Source organism: Paralichthys olivaceus, chromosome 2, assembly GCF_024713975.1.
Source record: "Paralichthys olivaceus isolate ysfri-2021 chromosome 2, ASM2471397v2, whole genome shotgun sequence".
In the NCBI taxonomy this organism is placed as follows: domain Eukaryota; kingdom Metazoa; phylum Chordata; class Actinopteri; order Pleuronectiformes; family Paralichthyidae; genus Paralichthys; species Paralichthys olivaceus.
Genome location: NC_091094.1, coordinates 18,427,936 through 18,441,357, shown reverse-complemented (window position 1 = coordinate 18,441,357; position 13,422 = coordinate 18,427,936). Strand labels below are relative to the sequence as shown.

The window sequence follows — 13,422 nt, the reverse complement described above, 5'->3', positions numbered from 1 at the left end:
TGTCCAGTTTGGGCTACTGTAAAAAACACGGCAGCCTCCACAGGGAGGACCTGCTCCTGGGGTAAATATAAAGTATTTAAATATAAAGGACCCATTATAGGGTAAAGAAATCAACAATTTAGATGAAACACACTAGTGAAGACATCACAAGCATTACTTTATATTCAATTTCTGCCAATAGATCTCTTTTACCTAAATCTTACACACTGATCCTTTAAGAGCACAGGTAGACTTGTTAAGGCAGGGGGTAGCGGAAGTGTTAACCTTGGATGTTTTGAATTTTAGAGGTGCTCGATAGTTCATGATGTCAGAGCAGGATAGGTAAAGAAAGCGACTTACAGTATCAGAATATGAGGGAAGGGCATTTTAAATATGTTAAATGTGCCTGTTGCATAAGTTAATAAAAATAAGAGGGAGTCGGGTTGGGACGGACTGGTGGGATGAGAAAGGGGATTCAAAGAAGGGGGATTCAAATATAATCAAGAGATGGTAAAAGACACCGGCAATCGATAAATTCAGAGACAGGGAAGGCAGACGTAAAATACCAAACCTGAAGTATTGCTCCAAAAGTTTTTAGGTGAGATGAAAACATTGAGACATCAGAGAAGTAAAGGCACAACAGTGACAGACATGAAGTAAAGTTATGAAACAGCAGCCTCTGGGCAGATGTGGGTCAGTGAGCAAACAAGGGAGGAGACAGACAGGCTGCGCTGTTCACGATGCGCGCTCCCGATAATAAACCTCTGACGCCTTCATCCGGGAATTACTACGAACTCGCTCTCCAACATGGCGGCGTCAGGTGAGGTTTATGTGGGGGAACGATCTTGGTCGGCCGGGGACGATTTCAGCGGTTTACACGTCGATATATTTTAACACGTTAAGTTTCGAGGTTGTTAATACATCGCATTGTCGATCCGTGTCGGTGTCCCGCTCGTGTAAATAGGTTAGCTGGTTGTTTTGGGCCCGGTAAGGATAGTGGCTGCCGGAGGAAGGAGCGAGACGACTAGCACATTCCGAACATTTGAACCGACTCGTACTTGCTGTTCTCCCCGTGTGCTAATGTTACCGTGGTGCTAGCATTCGTTAGCATGTGATATCCGCTGTATTGTATGGTGTGTGGCACGTTATGAAGTGTTTGCTTGTGCGCGCAGAGCTGGCACATTGTATGTCCGTGGCAGAACTCGCCGTGGCGCTCATAGCGGATAGGCACCGGGCGCAGGCGCGGTTTGTGGAGGAGGGGTCGAGCCGAGCGGTCCGGGCTGCCCGAGGAGTCTCCCCACGTGTGCATGCCCGGCTCTCCTGGTATCGGTGTCGGGTGAAATGTGGCACCTGGGCCCGGTTTGGCTCGCCTCCTATGCACTTCCCATGGAAGCTCAACAACTCCGAGCCCTCCCTCCTTCCCGACCGGCCCAGTGTGGCCCCGCTGATGGCGCACTTGGAGCCTGGCGCTGCAACGTGCGCTACTAGGCCCTAAAACCTAGCTAGCTAAGCAAGGATACTCCCCCCATCAGCAGTCCTTTGCTGACTAAGCCCGCATAAAGACAAAAGCGATCTGCGCAGACAGCAAGCAAACAACCAGTATGTTTAGCCTCACAGTTAAGCTAGCAGCCAATGTTGTGTAAGCAGCAACTCCCCAAAGTTAACGTTACGCAGGTTCCAGCATGCTAATGTTGCATGTTAGCGTAGCGCCAAGCAAGATGCTAAACAGTGTTTGTTTTCCGCTCATCAGCTCACAGCTAAGGCCGGGAAGTCAGGCCTGTGTTTAATGTAAGCAATGACTTAGCATTATGTTCTCAGGAACACTTTGTGCTGCTCCGTGTGTGTGTGCTAGTTTTTTAACGACGTGTATTAAATGTCCTGACAGATGGGATTTTCAGAATAAAGCTTACAGCCATCTTTTGTAGCTTACCCCCCTTTTTCTGCCTCAGATTAAAACGAACCTGTGTGTATGTTTGCGTGGCACCTGACAGGTTTGTCATTCAAACACACACCATGAGGAATGTTACGCGGTGATACATGTTTTAAAACTCATCAATACATCCTTAGTAGTTATAAGATCTCACGACCTCTCTCCAGAAGATGAACAGAGATGAGCCTTCTCTGAGCTCCTGCATGCTGTCAGTTAGATGTGCAGACCACTCCTTGTGTGTTGTGCTTTCCAGTAGAAAAATAAGTCTGCGTTTTTCTTATCACACACACACTGCAGTCCCCTTATCTGGCTTGGCTGGACTACATCTTGTTTGTTTGCTGTTTCTTGTAGAGATGGTGCTGTCAACAACAGTGGACACACACAAATCTTTTTAAACTAAGATAAGACTGTTTTTGTGTTGCTGTTGTGGAACATGTCACAGCATTGTCTTTATTTTCCTATTTAATTTTTAAATAACTAATAATTGTTCAACACGGCATCTAATACAAGCCAGTGAAGCAATCTTTTTTGAACCTATAATATTTACTTCATGCCTCAAGTAACACCTGCAGCTATTCTCAATCTCATTGTATTAATTGTATCCTATGGAAATAAAAGTCATCAAAAATCCATGTGTGCAATTATTCCATGACATGGCATGTTTCGTTCATCAGAATTATCATGGTTGACTGTGATCTGTTTGCTCATTCCCTCTTAGCTAAGAAGAAGAATAAGAAGGGGAAGACCCTCACTCTGACCGACTTCCTGGCAGAGGACGGCGGAGGCAGTGGCAACCCTGCGCCGCCCAGCTACCCGGCCAAGTCAACTAGCTGGGCTGATGAGACTGACGACCTGGAAGGAGATGGTGAGTATACAGTGAAATTCTCATGCTGGTTTTGCCATCAATCTATTTATTTTAACATTTGACTGAATGTAAAAAAAAAAACCCATCTGATCGCCCTAAGGCGTAGAGCAGTAAAAAAAATGTCAGGTCGTCTAAAGCTGCATGTAGTGCAGATGGCTGAACACCAACATTTAAGTTTAGATGACAACACATCAGAGTCTCTGCTTATATAATTACCTGAAATACATGTTGACACATACATTGTCAAATTTATGACAAGTGATGTCATAAAGTGATGATGTCACTGTTAAACTGTCCCACCTGCTGCCTGTTTTCTTTTTCACTGTTTCACTTGAGTCTAACTATTTCTCTGTCGGAGTGGGTAATGATGTTGGACATTTGAGCTCTATATGTTAACTGAAAATCACCACAGTTTTTTTTAAAGAATTCACTAACATGTTTATTATCAATCTCATACTAGGTGATTTTTTTGTTTGTTTTCTGGAGTTTCTTGTGACTTGCTTGCATCTTACAATGTTTTATTTGTATTTCTCACATATTTAAGACGGAGTGATTTATCGAGAAAACTATTAAACGATTAATTGATAATGAAAATAATTGCTGGTTGTGCCCTGTGTGACATTGGTATGTGTTTGAAATGTTATCTCTACAGTCTCGACTTCGTGGCACACAGAGGAGGACTCGTACCGGGCACCAGCAATTGACCGCTCCATCCTGCCCACAGCACCTCGCTCAGCCCGTGAACCCAACGTCGACCGGTCTCGACTGCCCCGCAGCCCGCCGTACACAGCCTTCCTGGGCAACCTGCCCTATGAAGTCACCGAAGAGTCGATCAAAGATTTCTTCCGCGGCTTGGCAGTAGGTGTAACACGCACATGCAGTGTGCAGGATAAAACAGATAGCACTTGGTGGTAACAGTTACTGCTTCTTTGTTTTGCAAAGCTGCACAGCAAGGAAAACACAAGAGACGGTTTCAATTAGTCTCTATTGCTCCATATAACACCTGTAACCTGAAATTAAAAGAACATCTAGTCTCATCAATTATCAGTTTCCTTATATAGTCAGGAATGTTGAAGAAAAGATAACAGAGCCTCCAAAGGCCAAGCTGGTCAGTGTCCTTTTTCAGCAGTAGCAAAAAAAAGTCTCGAGTGGCCATAAAACATCCAGTTTTTAGTTAAAATATCACTTGGATTACTTCTGTGTCGTCTGCAGATGGCTCATCATAGCTCTGTAGGACATATTGCTTAAAATGGTTGCAACCAAACCTGAACATTTCTTATCTATGGTAATGACAGAAATTAAAGAAAGGACTATGGAATGTCCTCCATCCCCAAGTCAGCCCATTTCTTCCTGATTTTGTATCTGCATAGTGCTCTTACGATATCCTGGATTTATAAGAGTGAAGTCCAGATCAGCACATTGTCTGTTTTTTATTCTGTCTCTGTCTTAATCTTCAGATCAGTGCAGTGCGTCTGCCTCGAGAGCCCAGTAACCCAGAGAGGCTGAAGGGCTTTGGTTATGCTGAATTTGATGATGTGGATTCCCTCTTAAGGGCCCTCAGTCTCAATGAGGAGGTGAGATGATGCAGCAAAAACTGTGTTTCAAATCTCTGCATTTAGATTTTTACACCCAGAACTATTACTATTGTATGTCTGTACAAGTTTTGCCATAATTGAATGACACAATAAAATCTTAGACTAGTATTTTTGAGCTGTATTGCATTACGATCGTATAGTTTTATCATTTATGCTTTAATTTTTAGATGACAGTCAGTTTCCTTTTTTTCATGAAAGTGTAATCAGAGAGTCACAATTTGTTCCCTCTATCTGTTCAACAGAATTTAGGGAACCGAAGGATTCGCGTGGATATTGCAGACCAGTCAAATGATAAAGGTACATGCTAACTTATATTTTTGTGTATTTTTTCTGTCCTTTTGGTGCTGCAAGGCTCCTCTTTGTCTTTGGAGTAATTGAGCAAATAGAAGTACACCCTTCTACCTTCATATTGTATAATTAAAGTTGATGTCACCTTTTCACACTTCAGAAAGAGACAGTGGACTTATGGGAGGCCGAGACAGGGGTGGACGGATGGCGGACATGGGTCCTGATAAGACGGACAGTGACTGGAGGGCTCGGCCCAGTTCAGATGATGATGGACCTCCCAAGAGAGATGATGCCTTTGGAGAGAGTGAGTCAGAAATGTTTTTGTTTGTAGTGTAGTTTTGGATAGAAGGGACTTATCAGTCAATTCCAGTCTAACCAGGTTGTAGATATATAACCAGAAGCCATTGAGTCATTGGCAGAGGATATGTGATCCAACTTTATCATCCATTAAAACTTTTTGCAGGATCACGGGACCGCTACGAGTCGGATCGTTTCAGAGATGGACCACGGCGGGACGGTGATCGTTATGAAGGAGGAAGAGACCGCTACCGTGATCGCTATGACGACAGGGACCGCAGAGACTACGACAGAGGAGGTGAGTAATAGTGCATTTCTTTGGCTGCTCTGTCTTTTTTTTAAGAAATATATAAACTATGTACATTTTTTACATTCCCACTCTAATGGAATAATTGATTTCCATGACCTCTGGATTGTTTAGCTGCAATCTTAATCAGGCTTTTGGCAGCATTTCCTGTTCTCATCATCTTTTTAAGTTCCTATTTTCATTTACCTTTTTTCCCTTGTGTCCCTGCCATCCTGTCAGGTTTCGACTCTCGTGGTGGTGGTGGTGGTGGAGGAGGTGGTCGTCGTGCCTTTGGCAGTGGCTTCCGCCGTGACTATGATGACAGTCGGGGTAGCGGTGATCGTTATGGGGACAGGGATCGTTATGGTGACCGTGATGACAAGTATGAAAGACGGGATGAGAGGCGTGAAGACAGAGGTGGTAAGACTTCACTGTTGGTGTTTGCATTAGTATTATAGTTGTCCCAAATCCAATCAATATATTGATCTTGAAAATAAAAACTATAATAATGATTATCATCCTGTGCTGTGCTCACTCAAGCTCCTCAGCAGAGACCCAAGCTGAACCTTAAGCCCCGCAGCGTGCCCAAGGAGGAGGAAGCTGGTGGCGGCGGCGGCGGCGGTGGTGGTGGCGGCGGTGGTGGAGGAGGAGGCAGCATTGGTGGTGGCAGCGGCGGCGGTACTTCCCCCGCTGCTGCTCCAAGCTCCAGCAGCAGGGCCTCATCCATCTTTGGCGCAGCCAAGCCTGTTGACACAGCAGCCAAGGAAAGAGAGGTAGAAGAGAGGCTGAAGAAGGAGGAAGAAAGACTGCAGAGGCAGCTGGAGGAGGACAAAGGCCGCGGACCTGACAGAAAGTTGCGAGACAGGTCAGGGACTGACATGGATGGTCATCACGTAATTTTAGCAATTTATTTTGTCAAAGTACATACAAACAAAAATTTATTTTTTTCATTTTCAGAGACCCAAGCTGGCGCAATGAGGAATCTCATACTGAGCGATCTCGCACAGGAAGTGAGTCTTCACAGCCAGGAAGCACTTCCGGAAGGGGTAAGACACCTTTGAATTTCATTTATATTTAACTCGAAATCTATATTATACTTGTAAACCAGAAGAGACTGTGTGTCCTGTCCTCAACATTCAACTTTTAGTCAATCCAGGACTTAAAATTAAGTCCTTTTTTTTTTCTATTGTCAGCGTCTCGGTGTGGAGATAGTGATCGCTCTGGCGACAATGAGGTTTTTAGCGGGAGAGAAGGTGAACCCTCCTCCCCTGGGCCATCCTCACGCCCCCCCTCTACCAGCTCCTCCAAGGAGCCACTGAAGGTGATGCCTGCACCTCCTCCCAAGGAGAATGCCTGGGCTAAGAGAGGTGTCGTCAACACAGGCTCTAGTGAGGGTGAAGGACGACCTCCAGTCTCTCCTGTCTCCCCAAGTGGTTCACTTCCTCCCAAGCTCAGGTGAGAATAAAGTTAGGGAACAGAAACTATTATTTCAAAAACGATAAAGTCTGTCACAGGTTATTGGTGTCTTTATTCCTTTTCCTCATTGTCCTCACTTTCTTTTTTTATAGCTCCTCAAGTTCTGCGGATGAAAGAGAATCTGGAAAGGGTAAGGACGACTGATGAGTGCTAGGCAAAGTGGAATTTCACCCTAACCAAACCCCACATTAAGCTTGAATGCAATTGAACAACCAAGAGACAGTGCAACTATAAAAGGACTCAACAAAAACACAGGAAGCTGAGGAAGGAAGATATTTCTGTAAACACAAACACTTGCATACATCTGCAAAGCTATGAGATAATGGCGACTTTGAATTTGATCAACTCAATAAGTCAGCCTGCGATACTGTAAAGGGGCATCACACAACATTGCTGTTTTTTTTATTCTTACCACTAACTAAGCAAAACAATTTATCACCAGTGGAAAAGCCATGTTATGTTTATCACAACAGTATATTCTCTGTATGGTGGCCTTTTTAGGACATCTCAGACTCTTCGCATTAGCCTCGGCAGTTCTTTGAGCTAAAAAGCTCATGACGGCATGCATGTCCACAGCTGTTGATGTTTTCATGCTAACAATGTGTAGTATGGTGACATTGTAATGTGAGCATATTAAACATCCGATTTTAAGAGCTGATGGGAATTCAATCATTGATTTTAGTGACGTTCTGTCATGAAGTGTTGGATGAGTGGAAATGTTTGACCTTTTATTTGGCACAGTGACAAATGACACAGCAGCCCATACAATCGTTTTTGAGATATTAAACAAATGTTTTGGCATGCGCACCAACTGGCACCGCTATGTCTACAGCACCACCGCTAACCCAAAACGCTCTCTACTCAACCTGTGTAGATTGTATCTGAAAGTGTAATTTTTTTTAAACATCTGACTGCCCATATATAAAATTGCATTTGGGACTGTTGTCCACAATCTACGCAGTGTCCTTGTTTCTTTTCCTTGATGATTGTGGACTTTGCTCCAGTGGAGTGCGGCTGCACCAGATTGAATTTTCTCTCATAAGAACCTTTTCTCACTCACACTTCTTTTCATGATCATTCACCCTGAAATGTAGAAATGAAGGTGGTTTAAAACTCCTGTGGTCCGGAGGAGGTGACCGGAATCTATAATTTGTGAAGTTGAATATTTAGCATCCTATTATACATTTTGAGAGACACTATTATTCGAAAGAATTTCTGTGTTTTTTCACAAAGTCAAGCTCCTTCACATGAGGTGTAAGAGCAGCTGTTATAATTACCTTTCACACTGTGAAGTAACTGTCATAATGAATATATTGAGTAAAGAGAAGGTCATGGGATCATCTTCCAGCTCTAAAATATGTCGATCATTTGTGTTAAAATGGAAATAATCAGAAGTGATGAGTATGGTACAAAATATGGACCATATGCAAATCTACCATGATTCTGACTTAGAAATAAAAGATTTTCAGAATTAATCAGAAGGTCCATTATCTGCATTGCTGTGTCAGAACTGGCCTTACTTTTACTAATTGTTTGGAAATCTCTGGTATAACGTGAGCCACTATCAAATTTATGAGACGTGTCTTCTGTTGCACAGACTCCACTTGCATTCAAGCAGTGGTGCACCTCTCATTTGGCCTGACATCAGTGACTAACAACTTTTAAATCCAACCCAGTGGCTTCTGACGCTGCAGTGTGTTGTGAGTGTAGTCGACTGTATCAAGTCCAACAACCTCCCTTTACTTAACTGTCTGGCTTCTCCTTTAAGATGAGAACAAGGCTGACGGTGTGCGTCGGGACCGGGGGCCCCCGCGGGCACGAGGGGGGCCTGCAGGGCCTGGAGCAGGGCGGGGCCGAGGAGAGGGGCCAAACAGAGACCGAAGAAAGGAGGCAGACAGGTCAGCCATCCAAAGCTTGGCAACTCCAGATCACTGAAGGCAGGGAGGACATTCACTGGTCATCTGTAAAGAGTGGCCTATGCTCAGTTCTGTAACTGCTGATGCATGAATTGTTCCTGGTGTTGTGGTCATTAGGGAAACAAGGACATCAGTTTCATGTTTAATCATTTCCCTTTTTACACCAAATAGTTACAATCCCAAAGGTGTAGTGCAGGAGCATTAACATTTCTGAGTTTTGCCCTCATGATAATGTTCAGAACATGAAAATAAGCTCTTTGTCTTTTTAACTGTGTTGGTTTGAGGATTCTTGGAAAGCATGAACTTTCCAGTGTCTGGCCAATCCAATACGTTTTAACGTTAGTGTTCGTTCTGATTGTAGAAAGGATAACAGAAGAGACTCCAGACCACCTCCAGAGCCAAAGAAATACGGAGAAACCCCAACCCCCGTAAGTCCTTAACTGAGTGGCAGCAAAATCTGGTTGAAACGTTTTTCCCTGCCAGTTTAGTGTCTCCATGATGCTTTGTGTTTCTCCCTTTTACACATTGTAGTTTTTAGAAAACATCCTTTTGTAAACTGGATAAGCCCACCCTCTAAATCGTTTACCTTAACGTAGAGTCGAGACGATTTATCAGTTGGTCAATAAAAATCAGCAAAGATGAGCCTTTCACAGTCACTTCAGTATCTGCTTTTGTTTTTGCTGATTTGAAAACTTCATGAAAACTTTAATTTTACAGAATACACTGCAGAAAAGATGTGTATTTATGTTTACATCTTATTTAAAGGTTCAGAGTGTAGAATTTAGTGACTTCTAGTGGTGAAGTTGCATGTTGCGGCTGAATACCCCTTACCTCACCCTCACCTTCCAAACATGAACGAGAACCTGTGGTAGCCTTCAGACGCAAAAGGTTTTTAGTTTGTCCAGTTTAGACTACTGTAAAAAACCTGGCGGCCTCCATAGAGAGGTCCTGCTCCCGATGTTGATATATAAATAACCCATTGTATGTTAGAGAAACAACAATTTAGATGATTGCACACTAGTGAAAACATCGCTAGGATTATTTCTTATTGAATTTCTGCCAACGGATCCCTTTAATCTAAATCTTACACACTGAACCTTTAACAAACGCTTTTAATTCAAGGTCTGTATATTTGTGGGGGTTTTTTTTATTTATGGTGATTTTTAATAACATTTATAGTTGCACTGTAAAATATCAACCCTTTTTCATAAGGATTTGATAATGACAAAAATAATTGTATTTATAAATTTGCCAAATTTATTTACACCCTAATATTGTTATATGCAGTGGTCCCGAAAAATCAACAGCGTCGGACGCTACCGCAATGTTTTTCATGCTTCTCAAGAACAGAACGTTGTCTGTATTTGCCACATTTGTTCAACATACTGTACTGATCCAGGTTCTATGTTTATTGTTTTTTTTTCTTTCAGAAATTCAGCTCAGCCAGTAAGTACGCTGCTTTGCTAATGGACGGAGACGATGTCGAGGATGTTGAATAGATGGCGTCAACGACGACGCGGCCCAAAAGAGCAAGAAAGAAGAGAAACCGATGAATGCAGAACAAAATTAATCTCACATAGTTTATGAAAAAAATCTCCTGGGAAGACCTCACTTCCTCCACCCTTCCTTCCTTTCCTCCTGCAAACCTGTCCTCTGCTTTGAAACCTCCCCCCTCGCTCCTCCTTCTGCCCCACCTCCAGGACTTTTCAGGTTCTAAAGAATAGTCACGTACTGGACTTGTTTTAAAATGGAAAAAAGGAGTTGCTGACACATGGAAAATGATGGATAACATTGAATTAATTGTAATAAATAAATGGAAAAAGTGGGGGAATACAATGAATTTGTGCATTTGTGGGTTACAGATGTGGAAAGGTCGGAGCACAAGACAGAAGATGTAGCTTTTATTTTTCTTGACTCTCATAATCCCTAGATAAAATACAGATTCAGATTGCCTTTATTGTCATTCAACGTGATCAAGGAAATTTGTATTGCTACGCCCCATGGAACAACATAAAACAACATGAAAACATGTAATGACACAGAATATATACAATAAATACAGTAAGGATAAATGTAACAGGAGGTGACCAAAGTGCGGAGTGCATGATTGCAGCGTCTGTAGTCTAGTCTTTTTCAGTCTAACGATTCATCATTAAGCCTTTTAGTTCATTGCTTAAAATGAATCAAACCAATTAATTCATTAAAATGAGCAAGTGAATCCTGTCATGTATTCACCATTCAGCAAACCGCAGATTGAATTTCTTCTTTCGAGCTGATAGACAGATTATCAAAGAGAGGAGTGTAATTAATAAGACTATACAGTTCAGCAAGACTGATTTTCATGTCCACACTGAAAGAAAAGCAGCAGCAACATGATCCTCACTCTGAGAATTAAGTGCCATCAGTTATAATGTGTCTATTTCTCCCCACCTCCTGATGAAATAATCATTTTCATTAAAAGCTCATCATGATCTCATCTCCAGCCGTCTTAAAGATTCTCAGCAGCTGTCAAAGTCACTCGCTCTTTCTCAAGTGGGGGAAAAAAAATATTTGGAGAAAGTCTGGACTGTGGGGGTTTCCATGAGATTATGTCAACTTGTCTTCCAATTTGTAATAAATGGGGAGTCATGACACATTAAAATAGTATGTGGTTTTTTAGCATCAGGAAAAAGAACTTACTGTACATGTAGACATTTGAAGTAGATTTTGTGATTGTCTCTACTAGTTAAATGTTCACAGACAGGACCAACCGTGAACTCCTCACCTGACAAGGCCTGACACACATTTTGTGACAGCACGCCATTTTAGATTTATTCAGTGAGGGGAGTTGCATTATCAGATGCATCGCTTTATGGTGCTGCAAAAACAAGGTCATTTTCCTCTGCCAATTGTTCTCCTGGTGTGGTCTGTGGGGCAGAACGTTACCTCAGTGTTTCTACAGTCGCAGCCTCCTGCTGAGGGCTGGGCTCCTGGTGGCAGCTGGTCAGGATCCTGCTGAGCTTCACATCCCACACACACACACACACACACACTGCAGTAGAAGACTCCTGAGGACCTCTGAACAGCAGGCCATCCTTCACAGCAGACATCAGCATTGTAGAGACGGACAGTAAAAGAAACATTGAGCTGCAGCAGGTGTGTGTGTGTGTGTCTCAGACAATGTTGTATCAAAAGTGACTCAATGTTCCACGGAACAATTAGACTCATTCAACTTGTGGCAGGTTGCTGATATTTAGAAGGGTCATTTTGAAGGTTTGTTGTCAGTTATTAACTTTAGTGATAATTCAGATATAAAGTGTGCGAGTCAGAAGACAGTGACTATCAGCGTTATGCATCAATCCCCCCTTCATTTAATTTGGTCAAATACAATTTATACACTCACAACTACAAATTTATATGACAATTCATTTGATTTAAATCTCCCTCACACCTAGGGCAGGGCAATAAAACTGAATTTATATATTAAAATGTCCAATATACTGATGACATTTGTATATATGCATGGTGGAAGCACAGTGACGAGAAATAATACATTGATCTACCTCAGATTTGTAAAATATTTTGCTGTTTGTCAACTGTTTGTCATCCTCTGCTCATAAAGAGGTGATTAAAACCACAACCTTCACTCTGGAGCAACAATCAGACTTTAAATGTCTTGATAATTACTGAACTTGACTGACATAATAATTAATCATATTGCTCAGCCCTAATCACAACTATCAAAAAGCTAAAAACAAATGCTTTAGCATCATTTTATCGTGTGTGACTGGAATGAGCAGCTTTAAGTCAAGAAAAGCACCTTGATTCAGGCTGTAGTGTCACAGCAGTGCTTAGTTAAAGGATAACCCCAGTGTATTAAATTGTTTAAAATTACAAGACAATGTGCTCATGTTAAGTAGATAGTTGTGTTATGTTTTCAATGTTCAACCTCTTAGCATAGGCTAAATATTTTTGTACATATAGACTACATTAACACATTAGATTACATTGACTATATGATATAGTCCTGAACTTCAGTAAAAATTGACCTGGTAATGGTAGTAAGCAAAATGCTGTGGGAACACCAACAGACAGACATCACCAGCCGTAGAGTCTAGCTGTGAGCATGCACACAGGAAATTATCCCTAACTCTTTGTGTATGCAGCGAGTGGTCTTGAATTTAAGCTGATCTTTGGATCATCGAAGTCTTTTTAGGTCACAACAAGGTAACAAACTGCTCCTCCCCCCCGCCCCACCCCTGTTAACATGAGTCAGCAGCTGATTCACACAGGAGGGTCTCTCATGTCACAAAGAGAGACCGTTCTTTAGACCCCAACATGATGTTTTAGTGAAATTAGCCATAATACTGTACTTGATATATACATGTGAAATCAGTACAGCAGGCCAGTGTGTGTGTTCTTGTACAGCTATCTTTGTAAGGACCACGTGGACATTTTGGCAAAGTGAGGACATTTTGACCAGTCCTCACTTCTGACCCGCCTTTAATGAACTGTTCGGGGTTAAGACTTGGTTTGAGAGTTAAGGTTAGAATTAGGTTAGGGTTAGGGTTAGGCATTTAGTTTGGATGGTTAAGGTTAGGGTAAGGGGCTAGGGAATGCATAATGCAAATAAGTGTCCTTACTAAGAGAGAAGTACAAATTTGTGTGTGGCCCAGGTATTATTGATGTTGTGGGGACATAATGTGCCTGTGAAAACTTGTCTTGTCTCATCCTTATAGGGTCAAAAAGCAATTCCTCATATAAATCATAAGGTCAAGGTTACACTTAAGGTTAAGGTTAGGGAAATAAGT

The 13,422-nt window shown here is 42.2% G+C and overlaps 1 protein-coding gene across 3 annotated transcripts; it reads left to right on the top strand.

The window, feature by feature from the left end:
* Positions 1-661: 661 nt before the first annotated feature.
* eif4ba (eukaryotic translation initiation factor 4Ba) lies at positions 662-10,468 on the top strand. Of its 3 annotated transcripts, XM_020086641.2 has the most exons (15): positions 662-799; positions 2,628-2,774; positions 3,427-3,632; positions 4,232-4,348; positions 4,612-4,666; positions 4,818-4,961; positions 5,121-5,252; positions 5,481-5,660; positions 5,781-6,105; positions 6,198-6,286; positions 6,434-6,695; positions 6,809-6,846; positions 8,485-8,614; positions 8,994-9,060; positions 10,063-10,468. In XM_020086641.2, exons 1-15 carry the CDS (start codon positions 787-789, stop codon positions 10,129-10,131), a joined length of 1,974 nt encoding a protein of 657 aa, XP_019942200.2. In that variant the 5' UTR covers positions 662-786; the 3' UTR covers positions 10,132-10,468. The 3 variants fall into 3 exon arrangements, with proteins under 3 accessions (XP_019942200.2, XP_019942203.2, XP_019942204.2); XM_020086644.2 differs by lacking the exon at positions 8,485-8,614; XM_020086645.2 differs by lacking the exons at positions 8,485-8,614; positions 8,994-9,060.
* Positions 10,469-13,422: the final 2,954 nt, after the last annotated feature.